General features: G+C 39.3%; 1 protein-coding gene across 1 annotated transcript in view; it reads left to right on the top strand.

The window, feature by feature from the left end:
* TNIP3 (TNFAIP3 interacting protein 3) overlaps nucleotides 1–20883 on the top strand; it is a 127971-nt gene that overhangs the window by 90397 nt on the left and 16691 nt on the right. The window contains exons 7-12 of the mRNA XM_049885405.1: nucleotides 62–193; nucleotides 4070–4198; nucleotides 9662–9781; nucleotides 14510–14635; nucleotides 18309–18359; nucleotides 19934–20032. Coding sequence (XP_049741362.1) covers nucleotides 62–193; nucleotides 4070–4198; nucleotides 9662–9781; nucleotides 14510–14635; nucleotides 18309–18359; nucleotides 19934–20032 — 657 coding nt within the window. The remainder of the gene's footprint in view (nucleotides 1–61; nucleotides 194–4069; nucleotides 4199–9661; nucleotides 9782–14509; nucleotides 14636–18308; nucleotides 18360–19933; nucleotides 20033–20883) is intronic.

The following is a 20883-nucleotide window of genomic DNA, read 5'->3' on the forward strand; positions in this document are numbered from 1 at the left end:
ATCCGGGGATGTGTGAACTTTGGAAGAGGTGTCTGCAGCTGTCTGTGAATGGCTTCCTCAGGTCGCGGAGCTGAAAACGAAACTGGACGCGTCAGAAAGGTTCCTCAGCAAGTTGGAGAAGGAGCGGCATCAGTGTCAGAGTGAGAGCGAGAGGCAGCTCGACCTGATCCGGGACCAGCTGCAGCGGGAACAGGTGGGCGGGGCTCAGGATCTGATTAAGAGCAGGGAGGTGGTTTCCTGTTAACTAACGATCTACCGTTTTACTAAAATCGGACTCACTGATGAGCAATGACAGATGTGCGAGGGTGTATGGGTTGCGCAAGCCCCCAAGAGCCACAAATAAGAGCCACTGCTCTGGAGATCTGGAAGAAGGAAGAAGGTTCCCTGCTCTCTTCCTCCTTTGCTGCACAGATAGACAAGCAGCAATTTGCCAGGCCCTTTTACCCTGGTGTCGTAGTGGTTAAGCGCTAAGGCTGCTAACCAAAAATGGTCAGCAGTTCAAATGCGCCAGGCATTCCCTGGAATCTCTATGGGGAAGTTCTACTCTGCCCTATGGGGTTGCTACGAGTTGGAATCGACTCAATGGCAACTGGTTTGTGTTTTTTTGTTTTTTGTTTTTTTTTTTTGGTACCAGGAATGTTTAAGCGCTGGGCTCCTAACCTAAAGATGGGGGTTCGAAGTTACCGTAAAGACCTGGCAATCTGCTCCCCTAAAGGTTAAACACCTCCCACCCCCACCATGGAGCCGATTCCAACTCTTAGTGACCCTATAGGACAGAGTAGAACTGCCCCATAGGGTTTCCAATGCTGTTATCTTTTCAGTAGCCAACTGCTTTCTGCCCAGAACTCCTGGTGGGTTTAAACCACCCACATTTTGGTTGGCAGTGGAGCACTTCACCACTGCCCCACCAGGAATCCTCTCTCTAAAGATTACAACCTAGGAAACCCTATGGAGCAGTTCTAATCTGCCTTATAGGAACACTATGAATAGAAATTGACTGAAAGGCACTGAACCCCACAAAACAGCCGCCGGGAAAGAGAGGACCCATCCGTAGATTTGGTAATATCTCTTTAGAGCCATTTTGGCCTAGGAGACAATTAATTTTTTCTTGAATTTTTATTCATTTTTTAAAGAATGTTCAAGCCAAAACACCAAACCCCTTGTGGTGGCGTCGATTCTAACTCATAGCCACCCTATAGGACATATACCATGCCTATTACTAGTGTTTAATAATAACAACGTGACAATACTTTGCATTTGTACACAGATTTTCAGTTTATAGAGAACGTTGCAAATAGGTATTAGTTTTGTAATTAAAAAAATATGACATTTTAAAAAGTACTTCAATTTCATGATCTCATTTAACATTATCAGCCCAGCTGTGAGGAAGGTATTATTTCCCCCAATTTAAGATGAGAAAGTGCTGTAAAGAGGTTAGATGAATACTGTTGATAAGTCAGTACTTGGGAAAGTGGAATTTGAACCCTGTCTCCAGATTCTAAGGTCCCATGAACCCCTGCTGAGTCCTGGACAGTTACAGTTAAGATAATGGTTTCTCCTAAGACAAACTTTTTCATCCTCGTTTTACTTTCAGTTATTGAACTTTATGGATTTTGTAGAAAATGCAAGGAAAACTTTAATGGCCTCTCAATTTTTTTTAGATATATTAAAAACCAAAACCAAACCTGTTGCCATCGAGTCAACTCTGACTCCTAGTGACCCTACAGGACAGAGTAGAACTGTCTTATATGGTTTCCAAGAAGTACCTGGTAGATTTGAACTGCTGACCTTTTGGTTGGCAGCCATAGCTCTTAACCACTATGCCACCAGAGTTTCCATATTAAAAATAAAAACTGTAAATAGTCTCCGATGAAGTCATATCATAGACGTTGTGAGATATGTGGCCTTATGTTAAGACAAGCACAATTCTTTAGTCAATGTCGTAAATCCAGTGAAGACAATGCCAGTCCAGTTTTTCCTACCTTGCCATAGATGTCTTCATCACCGTGAGTCAGAGAAAACAAGCTTTAGCAACTCCCTTTCTACCGTGTAACAGTCACTTCCTTTTCCATTTTCAACCTGACCAGGAATCTTAGTACTTTCCCTTCCTAAGTCCAGGACCATTTTCTAGTTAAAATTAGTTTCTTTTAAATTACGCTAAGTTAGGCAATGATGGGTTCATTTTCTAAGTGCATGAACCCATTCTATTTAAATAGAAGACAATAGAAATATTTTCACTTTTCAAAAAATAAATTATGTAGATTTATTAAATTTAATAATTATATTCAGAAATATCTATTATTAAAATGACATACTTTAACACCTATATCAGTTACTTTCTCATCCTGATTTACCTAAAGCCTGCAATACTTATTTTATTAGTTAAAATATCAACCTCGTTAATATCAAAGAATTCACTCCACACAAAGTTACTATCTAGAATATGAAATTTGGAGATGGAAGACGATTTTGTCTGAATCCAGAGCCTGTTTGGTTCTAAGCAGTTGACCTTGCTTCCCTTATTTAAAACTCTGCCTTGTGGTGCTGATTTAAAACATGGGTGGATGATGGCAGTTGGACTCCTTGACCTCCACCTTTTAAAAAATAATAATCACAGTAACATAATGATCTGAATAATTATCCACACTGAATGATTTTTTTGCTCGGAATTTTATCTTCTCCTCTCTCCAGTGCTAAGGGATGCAGAATTGGGCTTTGAGAAATTTATTATTGTTTTGTTGCAATAACTCGTTTCTTTTTAAGATGTCCACTACTTGTCTTAGTTATTTAGTGCTGCTATAACAGAATGGAAACCCTGGTGGTATATGGTTAAGTGCTATGGATGCTAACCGAGTGGTCGGTAGCTAGTTTGAAACCATCAGGTGCTCCTTGGAAACCTTATGGGGCAATTGTACCCTGTCCTATAGGGCCACTATGAGTCGGAACTGGCTGAACAGCAGTGGGTTGGGTTTTTATAACAGAAACACCACAAATGGGTGGCTTTAAGAACAGAAATTTATTTTCTCATAGTTTAGAAGGCAAGAAGTCCAAATTGAGAGGCCCAACTCTAGGGGAAGCCTCTCTTTCTCCGTCCGCGCTGGGGGGAGATCGTCGTCCTTTTTCAGCTTCTATTCCTAGGTTTTTTGGCAATCATATGGCATGTATTTTCCCATCACTTTGTGCTTGCTTGCTTACTTGCTTAATCCGCTCTTTTATATCTCAAAAGAGATTGACTTAAAACACACCCTACACTAATACTGCCTCATTAACATAACAAAGAAAACTGATTCCCAGATGGGATTATAACCACTGGTATAAAAACCTGTTGCCCTCCAGTAGATTCCTACTCATAGCAACCCTATAGGAAAGAATAGAACTGCGCCATAGGGTTTCCAACGAGTGGTTGGTGGATTCGAACCACTGAGCTTTTGGTTAACAGCCAAGCTCTTAACCACTGCACCACCAGGGCTCTACCATAGGTATAAAAAAAACCAAACCCAGTGCCGTTGAGTCGATTCTGACTCATAGCGACCCTACAGGACAGAGTAGAACTGCCCCACAGAGTTTCCAAGGAGAGCCTGGCGGATTTGAACTGCCGGCCCTTTGGTTAACAGCCATAGCACTTAACCACTGCGTCACCAGGGTTTCCACCAGAAGTATAAGGGTTAGCATTTACAACATGTATTTTTGGGGACACAGTTCAATCCATAACGCTACTTTTACTGAATCACTTATCCATCACCTTATAACAATAACTGCCTGTTCTGCAGCCCTATTTGATCCTAGAAAGTGAGGATTGGGGGTTTTAATATTGTTTTCTATGTCACAAAGCTTCCAAGAAGTAGTACTAAGAGTAAAATGAAGATTTCTTAAATTCCTTTCTTCCACCTAAAGAATATTATTCTAATGGAATGTCTAGTGGATATCCAGCAGGTCTTGTTTCTATTGAATTTCAAGAAGGAAGTACAACATCTGCCAGCAGCTGCGGATGTATCAGGATTCCTGCCCTGCCCTCTCATCTATATTTTCTTGAATTTGATTTTGTTTTCTTGCTCTTTCTTTACTTTAGAAGGAAAAGGAAAGCCTAAATGAAGAATTACATGAATTGAAGAAGGAGAATAAGCTTTTGAAGGAAAAACATGTTCTTGCAAACAAGAAGAAGGAACGTTACGAATGTGAAATAAAACGCCTCAATAAGGTATCAGGCCAGGTCAAGCCTGGGAGATGCAAATGAGATTCTCTGGGTAAAGAACACAGTCCTGGCCGAGAGTCACAGTGAAGTCTCCAGGGCACCAGCTCCCAGCCTTTCGGGCTAGCAGATGGTGGTCCTCTGTAATTTCTGTCTGCATCTTTCAGCCACACTTGGCTGAGGAGGCTTTAGACAAGGGATGCGCCCGCACAGAATCAGCTTGAAAAAGAGAAGTGCAGAGAAATTACAGAGGATGGTAAGCAGCATTGTTGTAGTTAGAAGGAACCACAGAAAGTGGGTGTTTGCGAACAATAACGTATCTCTTGGTTGACCACAAAAGCTTCCTGAGGAAACAAGCTGCTCTTTCAAATTATCATTGCAGAACTGGGCATGATGCAGGCTGTATGGAAGCATGGTAAATGCCAAACCCGAGCCTGAGAGGGTGGCCTTCTGAGGAATAACAGGATGGGGAGAGATGGCAGGAGAAAAAGTTAACGGCTATTAGGAAGATGCAAGTCCCTTAATACCTTTGCTCTGACTTAACTATTCAAAGGGGCTCCCTGTGAACTGGGTGGTGCAAACAATTAAGGCAATCTAATCAAAACCTGTTGCTGGCGGGTCGATTCCAACTCATAGCGATCGTATAGAACAGAGTAGAACTGCCCCATAGGGTTTCCAAGGAGCGGCTGATGGAGTCGAACTGCCAACCTCTCTGTTAGCAACTAAGCTCTTAACCACTGCCCCATCAGGGCTCCATTAAGGCAATCTACTTTTGAAAAATCAGCCATTGAAAGAAAACTCTATGGAGCACAGTTCTACTCTGACACAGGAGCTGGAGTTGAGTCAGGGACAACTGGTATCTGTGAATTGCCACGAAAGGATACAATTGTGTATGTGTGTGCATTGTTTGTGATTATTCTACGGACTAAGTGCTTAATTCACTTGGGGAAGCAATGGCTGTCTTGTTCAGGGAAAAATTTCAATCCTTTGCTGCAAACTTTTCCAAGAGCCAAGTCATATGTGGAATATAGGAAAACTGCTAGCATATGGTTGAGTTGAGAAGATCTGCAGCTTTCCAGCTAGATATTTCTTTGCCAAAGAAAGAGAAATTGTCTTCTAAAACAAGGGTAGGTGATTGACTGAACTTCCTGTGTAAACTATCGTAGTTAGAGTGCCCTTTAAAGATCCCCAGGTGTTATGTATGTGCCAGTGGAGGTGATGTGGGTGCTTGACAGTGATGTTAATTTCGATGTGCTTGCGGTTCAAGTTATTCTTCAGGAGAAAATGGAAAAGTGGTGATTGGTTTCATAAACATGAAATTTCTCCTATTTTTGGTACATTACTATAAGTTTCCTTACATTCTCTAGTTTACCTCCCTAAATGTAGGCTAGGCACAGGATATAAAGCCTAGAGTAACTAAGACAGCCAAGAACTCTGTTTTTTGCTCATGTCCCTGTGCGCACTTCATTTTTGTGTGTTCGTATTTATTAAAAAAAAAAAAAAGCGTTGCTGTCAAATTGCTTCCGACTCATGGAAACGCTGTGTGTGTCAAAGTACAAGTTTGCTTCATGGGGTTTTGGATACTGATTTTTCAAAAGTGGATCATCAGGCCTTTCTTCTGAGGCCCTCTGGGTAGACTGAAACCACCAGCCTTTCACTTAGCAGGAAGTGCTTAATCATTTATAAGCCACCCAGGAAAAAGTTAGAAAAATACTAATTTTATAATTCTGGTGACTATAATCATAAAATCACCACCAAAAAAGTTAATTTGAGTAAAGTTCAAGTATTCACACAGATGTTACCTTCTCAAAGAAGACTTTTCTGACTATTCTAATTAAAATTGCACACTCTCACCCTGGTATACCCTGCTTTGTTTTTTTTTCTTTAGTTACTGTCTAATATATGCTTAATGTCCCACATTTATTTGTTTTCTATCTCCCAATCTTAATTGTAAGCTCCATAAGGGTAGACTTTTGCAGTGCTGACTTTTCCCTTAGCCATGGTAAGCACAGTTCCTGGTGTTGTCCTTGTTAGTTTCTGTGGCATCGATTCCGACTTGTGCAGCGCCTAGGGTCTGAAATAATTTTAGGGGTCTTTGAAAACATTTTAATTTCTTTAAAATCAGAAAAAAGTGAAATTTTAAGTGGGAGAAAATGTTTTAACATATAATATTAATATAAACATCTTTATAACAATGCAGTAATAAAATATAATTTAATATCTGTTTTTTATGGAGGAAGAGGCCCATGAAGGCAACAACCAATGGGGTTTTTCTGTTTTGTTCACTGCTGTACCCCAGGTGCCTAGAGCAGGGCCTTGCTTATTGTAAGAATTTAAATATATGTTAAATGAATGGATGGTTGAATAAATGAATATAATTAGCTAATACATAGTATGTTCGCTAGCCCTTTCTGGACCTGAGATTCACACTTTAACAGGCATAATATATTACTTATGACTAGTAAGGAAAAAATAAAAGAATGCTTAATGCCAGAAAGAATTCATTCCTCACATCTGTACCTTAACCCTGGTGGCATAGTGGTTACGTGCTACGGCTGCTAACCCAGAAGTCAGCAGTTCAAATCTGCCAGGCGCTCCTTGGAAACTCTATCAGGCAGTTCTACTCTGTCCTATAGGGTCATTATGAGTCAGAATCGACTTGACAGCAGTGGGTTTGGTATACCTTAACCTGTCCTTTAAAAATATAAGTATAAGGTGATGAGTTATGCAAAGAGATTTTTTTTCCTCATCTAACACATGTGCTTAGTGGAATGTGAGAAATTATTCTTCTTCTCTTTTACACTGCTTATTTTTCTTTTATAATCTTTGTAACAAATAGAAGTGACCTACAGTGTTCATTTGGGTGGTTGACTGTACACATCATTCTCGCACAGCATGGAATTTGGGACCCCCTCCGCAACTTGCACAAGCTCACTGCCTACAGACCCATTCAGTCTGGAAATTTGTAACTTGTCAGTTTAGTAATTAACATATGGTTTTCAGAAGTTCACACAACTGTGTCTCTCTATGTGTACTCAAGTTAACTTTTTATTTCCTTTGAAGAAAGTACCCAAAGGTATTGTTTTCATCAAGTTTCTCGAATAGAAGCCAGATGTTCAACTAAAATGAGAGCAATTACCTGAGGCTAGTCAGCTAGTGCCACCCATGGGCAAAACTGATTTGTCTGACTTCTCCTCATTGTGAGTAGGGTAGATACATTTGGTGAATATGTGCTGATAGCAAATAACTATTCTAGAGTATGTTACAGGTGTTCGTTCAAGGAAGTTGGAAAACCCCCAAAATGGAATGAATGTCTGTCAGACCCACCTTCCATTTATGACTCATTTGCAAAATTTCTAGAAGCCTGAATAACATGAAAGGTACACCAGGAAATTCAAACACAAGACCCACAAAAATACTCTTTTCATAGGTGGAGAAACCAGCATACTTGATTGTATTCTTTCCCTTGGTTCACTCCACCCTAGATTCTTCCTACTACAATTAACACACCTAAAAAACATCTGTTATGACACTTTCTAGAACTATGTAGGTTAACAACAAATTCTAACAAAGCATAAACCATTAAACAGGAAAAAAGTTCCTGTTTCTCTTACAACTTCCTGAAAAATAATATTAATGTCAGGCTAGACAGTACCATAGCTTCTAAGGCATTCTCTTAGGAAACTCATTCTACCCACACAAGTTCAAGACCATAATTTTGCTTTAGTTTTCCTACTTTTATGACCATACATTGTACAGTAATGTAAGGGAATGAGTTACTAGTAGTACCACTCAGTGGACTGCATCAAAGCTAAAGAAAAACTCGCTGAGGAAATTAATTCTTCTTAGAGCTTGGAAACCCTGGTGGCATTGTGGTTAACTAACCAAAAGGTTGGCAGTTTCAATCCACCAGGCGTTCCTTGGAAACCCTATGGGGCAGCTCTACTCTGTCCTATAGGGTCAGTATGAGTCGGAATCCACTCCACAGCAACGGGTTTGGTTTTTCGTTTTTTTTAGGGCTTTGAACATGAAACCTTTCTATCTGTACAGAGGAGTCATTTGATAATAAGCAAGCAGTCATGTTGTAGGATCTGAGGCCACACCATGATGAGGTGTTTTCAGTCACAATTCTTGGAAGCCTTTTTATAGAATTCATCATGAACCAGGGGTCTTCAGAATACAGGCAATGAAATGTCCTTTGCATGAGCTGACAAAGTATAGTATATGTAGGAGCATTATGAACTCATGAGTAAGGATGATACTCTTCTTGGCGAACCTAAGTGTCTCTCATTTCCTTCACCTTCTTAGCCTGTGGTGAAATCACCAAGTTGTATTGGATGTCAGGAAAACAGGGAGCCCTCTCCACCCTGTACTGAGTTAGTGGATGCTTTGCGGTTGTTGCCAGGTGCCGTTGAGTCGATTTTTGACCAACAGTGATCCCATGTGACAGAGTAGAACTGCCCCACTCGGTTTTCTAGGCTGTAATCTTTTGGAAACCCTGGTGGCATATTGGTCAAGAGCTATGGCTCCTAACCAAAAAGTCAGCAGTTCGAATCCACCGGGTGCTTCTTGGAAACTCTGTGGGATGGTTCTACTCTGTCCTATAGGGTTGCTATGAGCCGGAATCGACTCGACGGCAATGGGTTTGGTTATTCTGGTTTAATCTTTACAGGAGCAGATCACCATGTTTTTCTTCTGCAGAGCCGCTGTGTGGGCTCAAATGACCAACCTTTTGATAAGGAACCCAGAGTTGTGCCACTGGGACTCCCTAATGGATGCCTTAATGGAGAATAAATACAACTGTGGTCAGGTGAAAGAACGGAGTGCTGAAGGAGGACAAGGTGGAAGAGAAGCAAATAGATCTAACACAGAGTGTGTCTGCATAGGTTCACATTTCTGTTGGTTTCTCTCTCTTCTAATAGCGGAATTGTGTGATTAGGTGGCAGAGGTTGATACAAAATGTTATCTGGGACCAGCAGCATCAGCTTCTTAGAAATTCAGATTCTCAGACCCTGCCCCAGATCTACTGATTCAGAACCTCTGGGGGCAGTGCCCCGTGATGGGTGGCTTTACTAGCTCTCGGGGTGATTGCGATGCTCACTGAAGTTTAAGGATCCTTGACAGAGTGTATATGTGATTGAAGCAGAGAATCTAGAGAAAGGCAATAGATAATGTTTTCCTTTCATGATTAGGTGGTGAGGGGGAGATGGTCCAACATCAAAGCCCTCCTATGTAACAATGGGGGTTGAATAACTTAAGCATTTTTATGGAGAAAAGACTGAGATTCTGACAAAAGAATATATATGCTAGAAAAATCAGAAAGAAGAATGTTATTCAGTCATTTGGATCAGCATTAAAAATGAAGTCGTTCTACCTTGCTGTTGCATCTGAGACAGTGGCTGTAACAATTACAGAGGAATGCACATGATATGGTAAATCTTAGATCAACAGCATGTTTCTCTTACATGTTAGGCTCTTCAGGATGCCTTGAAGCTGGAGTGTTCTTCATTTTCTGAGGACTATTTGGGGAAGTCGGAAATGAAGTGCAACCATGAAGAGATGAGGACACAAGTGGAAGTTCTCAAACATCAGGTGAGAAGTTAGAAGTGGCATGATCATATGGAATACATGGGGCCCGTTGTTCATGCTTCTTTGGACATTTTTTAAGGTCTTGCTGTTCAACACTTTTCAAAGATTCTTGCATTTATTTCAGTATAATTATCTGATTTTAAAACTTGATACAAAAATACAGACCGGCGAGTCCAACCCCTACATTATATAAGAGGCAATTGAGCTTCACATGAGTTAAATGTCTTGGCCAAGATTTCATAGTTAAAAGAAGGGCATGCTAATTAACATTTTGGTGAGATTCTATTACCACTGCGTCTAGAGACTTCCACTTAGATGCTATGTATTTTGAAAATGCTATTAACTCAAACCCTGGACCTTTTAAAAGAATGGTAGGTGCCGTAGCAGCAGGGCTGTGAATCTGCAGCTGCTGACCTTTGAACAATGAGGACAGCTGTAAAATCAATGCTCTGCGATGATTATAATTACTGAAGATCTAGGTCTGCCCAGCTACCCCTACAGATAGATGATGGCACCACCTACCAATTTATTGACACCCAGCGGCCTCCCCCTCCACACTAACCCAACCTCACCTACTGCTGCCAAGTGGGCAGCAAAAAAAAAAAAAAAAACATGCAGATTCTCTACAGCTTCTGCGTGGATCAGCAGCAGAGAGTTGTGGGACTATAGGAAACAAACCTGTTGCCATCCGGTCAGTTAACTCATGGTGACCCCATGTGTTACAGACTAGAACTGAACTCCATCAGGTTTTCTTGGCTGTAATCTTTACCGAAGCAGTTCACTAGGTTTTTCTTCTGTGAAGTCACTGGGTAGATTCAGCTGCCAACCTGTAAGTTAGCAGTCGGTCCCAAACCACTTGTGCCACCCAAGGGCCTTGGGGGCTATAGCACTGCCTAAACTTAGAAACAAAACAAAACAAAAAATCTATGGTGATCCATGTGTTACAGAGTAGAACTGGGTCTAAATTTAATTCAGCCAGCTTGGCTAGCGTTCCTCTAGCTGAGTGGCCATCAATGCGTATCACCTATCTTTTCCTGTGAGAGGTTAAACAAACTCATGCAGGTAGAGGGTTGGAACAGTGCATTGCAATATTGATAAACACAGGATATATGTATATGAAGCCTGATCATATATGAATCCCAATCCCTGAAGCACCCTTGTCAGTTACATGTTAGGGGTGGGAGTGAGGCTATCCCAGAAAAAAGGGCTGGAAAGTATTGTTCTGATGTCCTTGGATATGATTTGTTGGCAATTTGCTCCAAGCAAGCATCAATTACAAGAATTCTTGATGCAATATATGGATACAGCAAGCAATTCTGTTAGCATTTTTGTAATTTACTTTGTTGTTATTACTTCATAGGACATAACCTATTTGCAAATAAGCCTAAATAATTGAGAGCACATGATGGCAAAGTTGAGTTCTCTATTTTGTAGCCTTGGCAGTGCAGTGGTTAAGCACTCGGCAGCTACCGAAAGGCCAGGAGAAAGGTGTGGCTGTCTGCTTCGGTAAAGATTTACAGTGTTAGGAACCATCTGGGGCAGTTCTGCCCTGTCACACAGGGTCACTGTGGTCAGAATCAAATCAACGGTGGTTGTCATATATACCAGTTGCTGTAGGGTCGATTCTGACTCGTAGAGATCCTATAGGATAGAGTAGAACTGCCCCATTAGAGTTTCCAAAGAGCGCCTGGTGGATTTGAACTGCTGACCTTTTGGATGGCAGCCTTAGCTCTTAACTACTATGCCACCAGAGTTTCCAATCAATGGTCTAGCCTGTTGCCGTAAATCAATGGTAATGGTTTAAAAAAAAAAAACTGAGTAATCTGCTTCGTTACTTTCAAGATTAAATATATAGCTTAAAAATAAACCCAGGAAAAGAATCATAGTAATGATTCAGTTTTAAAGCCCAGCCAAATTCTCAACCCCTAAAGCACTTTTGGTGCTAGCCAGGATTTTTCTGTTAAAAAACACCATTTGTGTTCAGACACTTGAGTCATCTTCGGTGCTCTCATATAATGTACACCACATGAGAGAATCACTCTTACACATGGAGTCTACAGTAATGGTTTAGCTCATACTTGATACAGACAGTAACAGGCATTCTTTTTTTCACAATCCCCCAAGGGTAGACCACAATCTAGCTCCTCAGTTTTGTCTGGCTGTATTGTGAACTTTCTGTATACACATTTTAACTGTGCACATTTCTAATCACACTCCCACAGGTAACCAAGTGCCAAGTGAAACACTAAAGGATTTAAACATACAAAGAAACTGAGCTAGAATCTTGGCCCCCACCTGACTAAAGTGCTAACATAGCCTTCAGTATTGTGTTTGATAAAGAGTGCTCAGTTCTGATGGGTTGGGTCTCTCCCACTTAAAATGCGTCTGGAAATTGTTTGCAGAGGATTAGTTTAACTGTGTCTGGAACTGAACCTCAGCTCTCAACCAAAATGTCAGCTAGCCTAGGTGTAGATTCCTTGCAATGCTTCTTGTGAATAAAGCCTTAGAAATAAAACATGTATATCTGAATCTAAATCTATATAAAAATGTTCAATTTATTTCCCTCTTGCCTATTGCATTTTGTCCTATTATGAATCTAAAGTTGATAAGCATTAAGTTTTGCTACACTGCTGATGATTAGCTTAGTTTCTTAGTGCTGCTATAACAGAAAGACTATATGTGGGTGGCGTTAATGAACGGAAATTCATTTTCTCACGGTTTAGGAGGCTAGAAGTCCAAATTCAGGGCACTGGCTCTAGGAAGAGGCTTTCTCTCTCTGTTGACTCTGGGGAAAGGAAGGTCATTGTCCCTGTTTAGCTTCTATTCCTCAGTTCCTTGGTGATCTTCATGTGGCATGACATCTATTTTCCTCCATCTATGCTTCGTTGCTTCTGTGCCTAATCTGCTCTTTTATATCTCAAAAGTGATTGGTTTAAAACACACCCTACAAACACAACAGAGAATCCCTGAGGGAGCAGGAGAGCAGTGGGATGCAGACCTCAAATTCTCATAAAAAGACCAGACTTAATGGTCTGACTGAGACCAGAAGGACCCCGGAGGTCATGGTCCCCAGATCTTCTGTTAGCCCAAGACAGGAACCATTCCCAAAGCCAACTCCTCAGACAGGGATTGTACTGCACTATGGGACAGAAAATGATACTGGTGCAGAGTGAGCTTCTTGGCTCAAGTAGACACATGAGACTATGTGGGGAGCTCCTGTCTGGAGGGGAGATGAGAAGGCAGAAGGGGACAAAAGCTGGCTAAATGGACACGATAATACAGGGCAGGGAGAAGGAGTGTGCTGTCTCATTAGGGGGACAGCAACTAGGAGTATATAGCAAGCTGTATATAAATTTTCGTATGAGAAACTGACTTGATTTGTAAACTTTCACTTAAAGCATAATAAAACTAAAAAAAATTAAAAATTAAATAAATAAAACACACCCTACAAATATGGCCTCTTTAACATAATGAAGAAAACTATTCCCAAATGGGATTATATCCACAGGTATAGAGGTTAGTATTCTAACATGTATTTTGGGTAGATACAGTTCAGTGCATATCAATGATAGAGGCTCAATATGCTTTAGTGTTCATAGACAAAAATCTAGCTTCTGGGTTTCAGTGTAAGTAGTTATTTAAATCAGGGTCTTAGAGGAAATCATTTGCTTCAGAACAAACTTATTCTCTAAGTTTAATTTGTTTTCATAGCTTCACACGTCATTCTCCAAGCCATCAGTATATGTTATACCAATTAAAAACAACAGGAACAATTAAATTTGTTTTTCTTTTTAGTTTGGTCACTTCTCAGAAGTATTTGGAGTACCTCTAAAGAAGCATTCTACTAAAATATTACTATATTTTCTTCGTTTATATAACATACTCCCACAGTTTCTTAGAAAGGACAACCCTGGTGAAGACCTGTCAACACCATGCTTTGTTTTTCCCATGTACATCAGTCTTTCATTTCTATTTTGTGCTCAACTCAGAATTCATATTTGGAAACTCCAGCATGTCAATTTCAATGGTTTCATTTAAGAGCTATTGTCAGTAAACTGTCCTTTAGAACTTTGAGCAGTTTTCATACATCAGAGCCTTGTGCTGTGTATGGATGGCTTGTTCCAAAGCAGTGACATGTACACCAGGCAGGGAGCTCATCACAATAATGGGGTGTGCAGCAGAGTAATGGGTAAAAGGAATTGTTTTTACAAAATATGCACATTATTACTTTGCATCTGAGTTTCTGAATATGCACGAGGAGGAAAAGGCTGAGAGCTACCATTCTGAACAAAGTAAAAGATAAAAATCAAAGCCGTACATGTTGTGGGGTTGGTATTCACTGTCACAAAACAGAATGTGTAGTAACTTTTCAATGAGAATCTAGTTCGTTCTGTAAACCTTCACCTAAAGTTCAGTAACAAAAAAAAAAAAAAGAGGTAATTCCTGTAAGTACATTTAAACTTCCTTGGTTTACAAAAAGTGTGAAAATTATTTTGAATTGAAAACCCTATGAGGCAGTTCTGCTCTGCACACACAGTGTCGCTGTGAGCTGGGGGGGAAAAAAAAAAGTCGTATGTATCAGGAGGGAGTCCCACCATAAATCAATATTTATGAAAAGAGGGTAAAATGCCTCCTACTGGAAAGGCCTAGATACCATCTCTTCTGAAATCATGTAAGAATGGTTTAAGAGAAAAGGGAAGTTAGCAGTAACCACAAGCTGGTATTTCCTAGGTGCAAATATACGAAGAAGACTTCAAAAAGGAGCGATCAGACCGAGAAAGACTCAACCAACAGAAAGAGGAGCTGCAGCAAATTAATCTAACGTCTCAATCCCAGCTGAACAGGCTGAATTCTCAGGTATAAGTCAAAACAAAACAATCTCTGCCAACACATGTGCATTTTATTTTTATTTTCTCATTTAAAGAAAAAAAGACTTTTTGGCTTCCTTTAATTGACATTGTAATTTTTGAGAGATCAGCACCTGGGATGAAATCATTCTTCAACAATGCTGTAAGGAGATGAAAATGACCGGAGGTTCCTTTTAACTTAAGTGCGTAAGGAGCTACCCAAGAAATTGAATTCCAAGGACTTTTCCAAAACCCAGTTCTTTTGATTTTTTTTCTCATAATATTTATCTTGGTAGAATGGGATTTGAACTATATAGTACTCAAATTTAAACTCAAAACATTCCAGTACAGTGAAGTGGTTTCTAAATTCTTGTCATTTTCTTTGAAGGGCTCTGTTGGAATGTTTTTGTCTTCCAAAAACATACATAGTTTTAAATGCCATGTATATGTCTAGTGAAATCAAGAAACTCATTCAGTGGGTTCACAGATTTAATGTAACCGGAGCACACTCAGGGAAACCAGATAATGTCAACCAGCTTATTGGAAGAGGGTATATTAAAGGCAGTGGTGGTGGTTGCACTAAAATTAAGTGTAATAGCATATATTAAAAGTAAACTCAGGAAGTTGTCACAATAAATAAATATGGATGTTAATGAAGAGAAATGTAGCTAACACAATTTTAAAATTTTAGCTTATGAAAAAAATGAATCACACAATTTCGGGTTTCAAGTATTATGCGATGCTTTTCAATCAATAGGAAATTATTGTGAGACATGCTGTGGCTGACCTGTAGTCTTAGAAGAAAATGTAAGCTAGCAGTCATCCTATTATTCCTGTTAGACAGTTGATCTCAAAGTAAATTTAATTTCTTCTCTGACATTCTTCCAAGGATCAACTTGAAAGTCCTAATTTCACATGGAAAAACGCTTTAGCAGAATGATTTCTCTCTAAGAAGTTAGATGGAAAAAAAAAATTGGTAAAATATAATGGGATAATTTTCTGAAAATAATTAATGCAAACTACTCTATAGAACAATGGGTGAGAAAATGATCTGATTATATTCTTCGTGAGGAAATCACTGTCTCAGCTTTTATTTCTTACACACAAAGCTGTCTTAATTCTTTCAGATTGTCACTGTGCAAATTATTTTATTTCCTGCCAAATTTTATTCATTCTTAGTATATTAAGTTCAGATTGGAAATAAATTGGTGTCAAAGATTAGCAATATCTTTGCCATTACAGGAGTTTTAGTTCAACTAAGAACATATATTCATCCATTTAAGTTATAGAAGTATAACTCAAGTGTAATTTTATTCCTGTGTTCTCTGTAATTTTTGACTGATGTCAAAAAAAAAAAAAAATGTATAGACTAAATACCAAAAACACAAAACTTAAAAAAAAACAAAACTCATTACTGTCGAGTTGATTCCAACTCATAGCGACCCTGTAAGACAGTAGAACTGACTCATAGGGTTTCCAAGGCTGTCAGCTTTATGGGGAGCCCTGGTGGCATAGTGGGTAAGAGCCTAGGCTATTAATCAGAAGGCCAGCAGTTCAAATCCACTAGCTGCTCTTTGGAGACCCTATGGTGTAGTTCTGGTCTGTCATGTAGGGTCACTATGACTTATAGCTGACTTGATGGCAGTAGGTTTGGTTTTCTCTTTTAATCTTTAGAGAAGCAGATTGCCGCATCTTTCTCTTGCAGCAGCTAGTGGGTTTGAACTACCAACCTTCCAGTTAGCAGTCCAGCACTTTAACCACTCTACCACCAGTATGGTATAATTGTGGTTATGAACTAAGTGCCAAGTAAAATTTAGTCTCTTAAAACTATCAAAAATTGTCTTTAAAATAATGATAATCCCATGATTTATTTTTCAAAAGGCTCATTTACTCCGGTAACAGAATGATGCAGATTCGCAGAGATACGTTAGATGGTTTAATGGTCTATGTTAAATGTACCAACAGACAATTAAATACCATGGCACAATAAAAAGAACTGACACTGTTTTATTTGAAAAGCGTATTTTCTGTTGTCCAAGTGGACTTTACAAGGAATTTACAGGTCAAATCATTCTGCTTACATACCAGAGATTATTCATCTTACCACTGCGGAGTTTTTAAAACAAATCATACTCATTAAAGAGTGATAAAGTGAGGGAGACTAAAGGATAGGAGGAATTTAGGGGTAAAGACCCTGTTTTGTGCCTGTACTGACATGCTAGGTGGTAAACTTGAGCAAGTTAATCAAGTTTTTTATGTTTCCCTTTTTTAATTATGGAGTCTTGGTGGCACAGTGGTTAAGTACTACGCTGCTAATCAAAAGTTTGGCAGTTCCAATCCACCAGCCGCTCCTTGGAAACTCTATGGGGGCAGTTCTACTTTGTCTTATAGGGTCATTATGAGTTGGAATCGACTGAGCGGCAATGGATTTGGTTTTTGGCTTTTTTTTTTTTTTTAATTTATAAAATGACAGTGTTCCTTATAACGCTAAAGCCTCTATGTCTCTAAAAATAAAGTTACTTACCATCCATTGGTGTACTAACCTATAAAAGTATGTAACGATTCCTATATCATAGACTCACAAAGTTGTTCTCAGAGTTCAGTAAAAGAAAAAAAATGTGTCTTGCTCCTGTCATGGTTCACAGATATTATCACAGATATTTAATGAATGACTTTAGTTTATTGCAAAGGAACACATTTAAGTGTTTCATTTAGCTATATAATTAGCCTGCTACTTTCATTTCATTGTAATCTAATTTTGATGCTTTCTTTTTGCAAGGCACTCTGCTAGGTGCTGTGAGGGAATAAAACCTGGTCTTTGCTATTCAAGGGCTCACAGTGTAGTGAGGGAGATATATTTCACGGAACAGATCAGACTGTAAGAGATCCCATAGTACATGTACAATGCTAAAAGGGAGAAATGATGTAGGAGACAATATATAGGAGGGAACATTTGACCATGCCTTATAGAGATGAGGAAGATGGGATGTAGGGATGAGGATACTGTAACTAAAGAGTCAAAGAAGAACCCACTTTCTCTGGGTATATCAGATGTGAGGGGAAACCGGGGAAGGTGAGGAGCTGAGTTTGGGTCTCAAATAGTGAGAAGCCATAAAGCATAGCAGTATAACCTTGAACAAGTTTTTTCAGCATCTCCATGTCTCAGTTTCCTCATCTGTAAAATGGGCATGATAACATTATCATATAGGAGTATTGAGAGAATTCAGTGAGTTATCACATGTAAATCATTTAGATCACTATCTGGCCTGTAGTAAGTACACATACAACTTGGAAAATTTATTGTGGAAGTCTTTGAACGCCAAGCTGACCAATTCCGATTTCATTCAGCAAGCAATGAAAGCTGTTTCTATATCTATATGTAAATATGGACATATCAACATAAAGCTGAGAATTATAACGGCCTCAACAAATTGAAGTGACAGTTTCAAGCTATTTAATTTTCCAAGCTTAATTTGGAAATTTCAAGATAGATTCACTGCATGTCTGGGGAAAAAATGTGGCTGTTTTTTTTTTTTTTTTTTTTTTTTTTTTTTGCATTACTGCTATCAGTGTTTCACCCCTTGGACTCCTAAGTAGGCCACTGACAGCTGGGGCCATAGTAGCTTTGATATAAACCATCTGAAATCTTTTTTGATAAACAAATGCCTTTGTTTTGTTCACAGATAAAAGCTTGTCAAATGGAGAAAGAAAAACTAGAAAAGCAATTAAAACAGGTAGGTGGATCCTTATCTAAGTTCACCAAGCCCTCTTGTTGTGATTGAAGTGTCACCTTTAACTTCCACCCACACATCATTCCCATGTACACCAGTTCATCATGGCCTAAATTAAAGGCATATTCAAACTCTGCTACAGATGGCCTAGAAAAACCCATGCTTTTCATTATTAACTAAAACATCAGTGGACAGATAGTACGTAGGAACCACCAAGCTCTCTCAGCTGGGACAGTCATGAAAAACACATGCTTTGCAGAACATGTTACCAGTAGCACAAGCCTTGGTGTGTGTTCACTCAAATAGAGATTTCTTCATAGATGCACAAACACCTGGGAAATACATTTCCCTTGTATTTCTTCTAGTAGCCTACACAATTTACAACGCAAAAGTATGTTCAGCACTTTTACCTTTTTCAAGAAAATAGAATATCTTCTTAGGCATTGAAGCATTTTATCCTATTGGTTCTCTAGTAGTCTAAAAGAATATTATTTCTCTTCATTTCTAATTTCCTCCCTGGAAATGATTTAGTTATGCCATAGGAACCTCAGGATGCCAATTTAAGAAAACTTATTTTATGGCTCACTCGATGGTTCTTCATAAATGAAAACCGTCTGTGAAGACAGCTAGGAAAATAAAGTCAATTTCATATACCTTTCAACTGCTTCTAATTTCTTCAAAGTGGAAAAATACATAATGTTGTCTACAAATTGTAAAATTTGGCCAGGGAGCCTCAGCTGAATCCATGCAGAGTTTATACTGACATGTGCCTTACTCAGGGTTCTCCAGAGAAACAGGGTTCTCTGTTGATACATATATGTATATATAGAGAGAGAGAGGAGAGAGAGATTTATTTCAAGGCATTGGGTCACCCGGCTGTAGAGGCTGGCAAGTCCAAAATCTATAGGTCAGGAAGCAGGCTGGAGACTTCTGCAGGCTTGTGTCCCGAGATCCACAGGTCAGGCGATGAGAAGAGTACAGAGTAGAGAGAAAGAGTAAGTTCTGCCAAAATATCTATTTAGAGACTGGAGGCAGACCACGACTTAAGGAGCTTCCCTTTCAACCGATTGATTGTTAGTGGTGGTGTCATCGAGTCAATTTCGACTCATAGTGACCCCATGTGACAGAGTTGAACTGCCCTATAGGGTTTTCTTGGCTGTAATCTTTAAGGAAACAGATCATTAGGTCTTTCTCCCAGGGAGCCACTGAGAAGGTTCAAACCACCAACCTTTCAGCTAGTAGCCATGCACTTAACCATTTGCCCCACCGGGGAGCCTATTGATTGATTATGTTATATTACATTACATAATGGAAAGTAATTATGTTATATTGCATTAGATTACATTATGGAATAGCAACTAGTCTAATATTTGGCCAAACCACTGGGAACCATAGTCTAGCCAAGCTGACACATGAAATCAACCATCACGACATGCTTGCTAGTTTGAATTAGAATTATTCCATGTTAGGCTAAACCTTGAGAGTTAAACAAAACCTTGTAGTTGTATAAATCCAATGTCAATGTGACTCCCCAATTTCACTTACTTTCAGTGAACTGACAGCATTTTTCTCCTCAGATGAATTTTCCAACCTGTAACTGTGGCTTGGTTTTCCACCTCCGGGATCCATGGGTACCAACCAGCTCTGGGGCTGTGCAGGATCTACAGAAACACCCAGTACGTAAGAGTTTCCATTTCAACACATAAGTACTTAATACTCTCTTTGGTAGAAATGTCTGCCTCTGGAATTTTGGCACATAATGTTGTCTACAGAAAGAGCCTCTATTTTATTTCAACCTCTAATTTGTAGAGTTACAGTGGTCAGTATACACTATAATTATCTTTGGCACACTGTGTCCACTGGATGCATAAATATAAGTAAATAACTAAAAGATATCAAATTGGGCTATAATTCCTCAAATGAAAATATAACATTTTATATGTGTCATTATTAATGGCACACCTGACTCTACCACAAAGACATTTTGATGTATAAAGAAAGGAAAGTAGATACAGCAAAACAGTCTGGGAGGTACTGTGATGCTGCCTTTTGTAAATTTATATTGAACTACTCTGGGTATTGCTACATCTGTGTAAAACAGTTTTTGATGATTTCCAATTAAAAGGATTTTTTGAAGGATCCAAGAAAAAGTGACCCACTTAAGTTTTCCTCTATGGCTGTCTATCCAGGCAAAATGAATGAACAGTTGAGCAATTATTTGCAAGTAGAATTGATATGGACAGTCAACCTGAATGATCCAGCCCAAAAGCACCTTCCCTTTCCTTCTCCACAGCAGTGCCCCCCACCCCCCACCCTACTCCTGTGGTCTGGATTCTTTACTTTCTTTTTTTGCCTACAAAAACAAGACCTTTACCCACAGAGAAAATGATGCATTTTTCTGCATTTTGGATTTGCTCAGACAACTCCCCACACCACTTAGCTTTTATTAACCAGGTTTCTAATTTGCAAGGAATCTCGGAGATGAGATGATAGCTGGAATGTTTCTAGCGGAGCACTAATGGGGAGA

Source organism: Elephas maximus, chromosome 5 (genome assembly GCF_024166365.1).
Source record: "Elephas maximus indicus isolate mEleMax1 chromosome 5, mEleMax1 primary haplotype, whole genome shotgun sequence".
Taxonomy (NCBI): Eukaryota; Metazoa; Chordata; class Mammalia; order Proboscidea; family Elephantidae; genus Elephas; species Elephas maximus.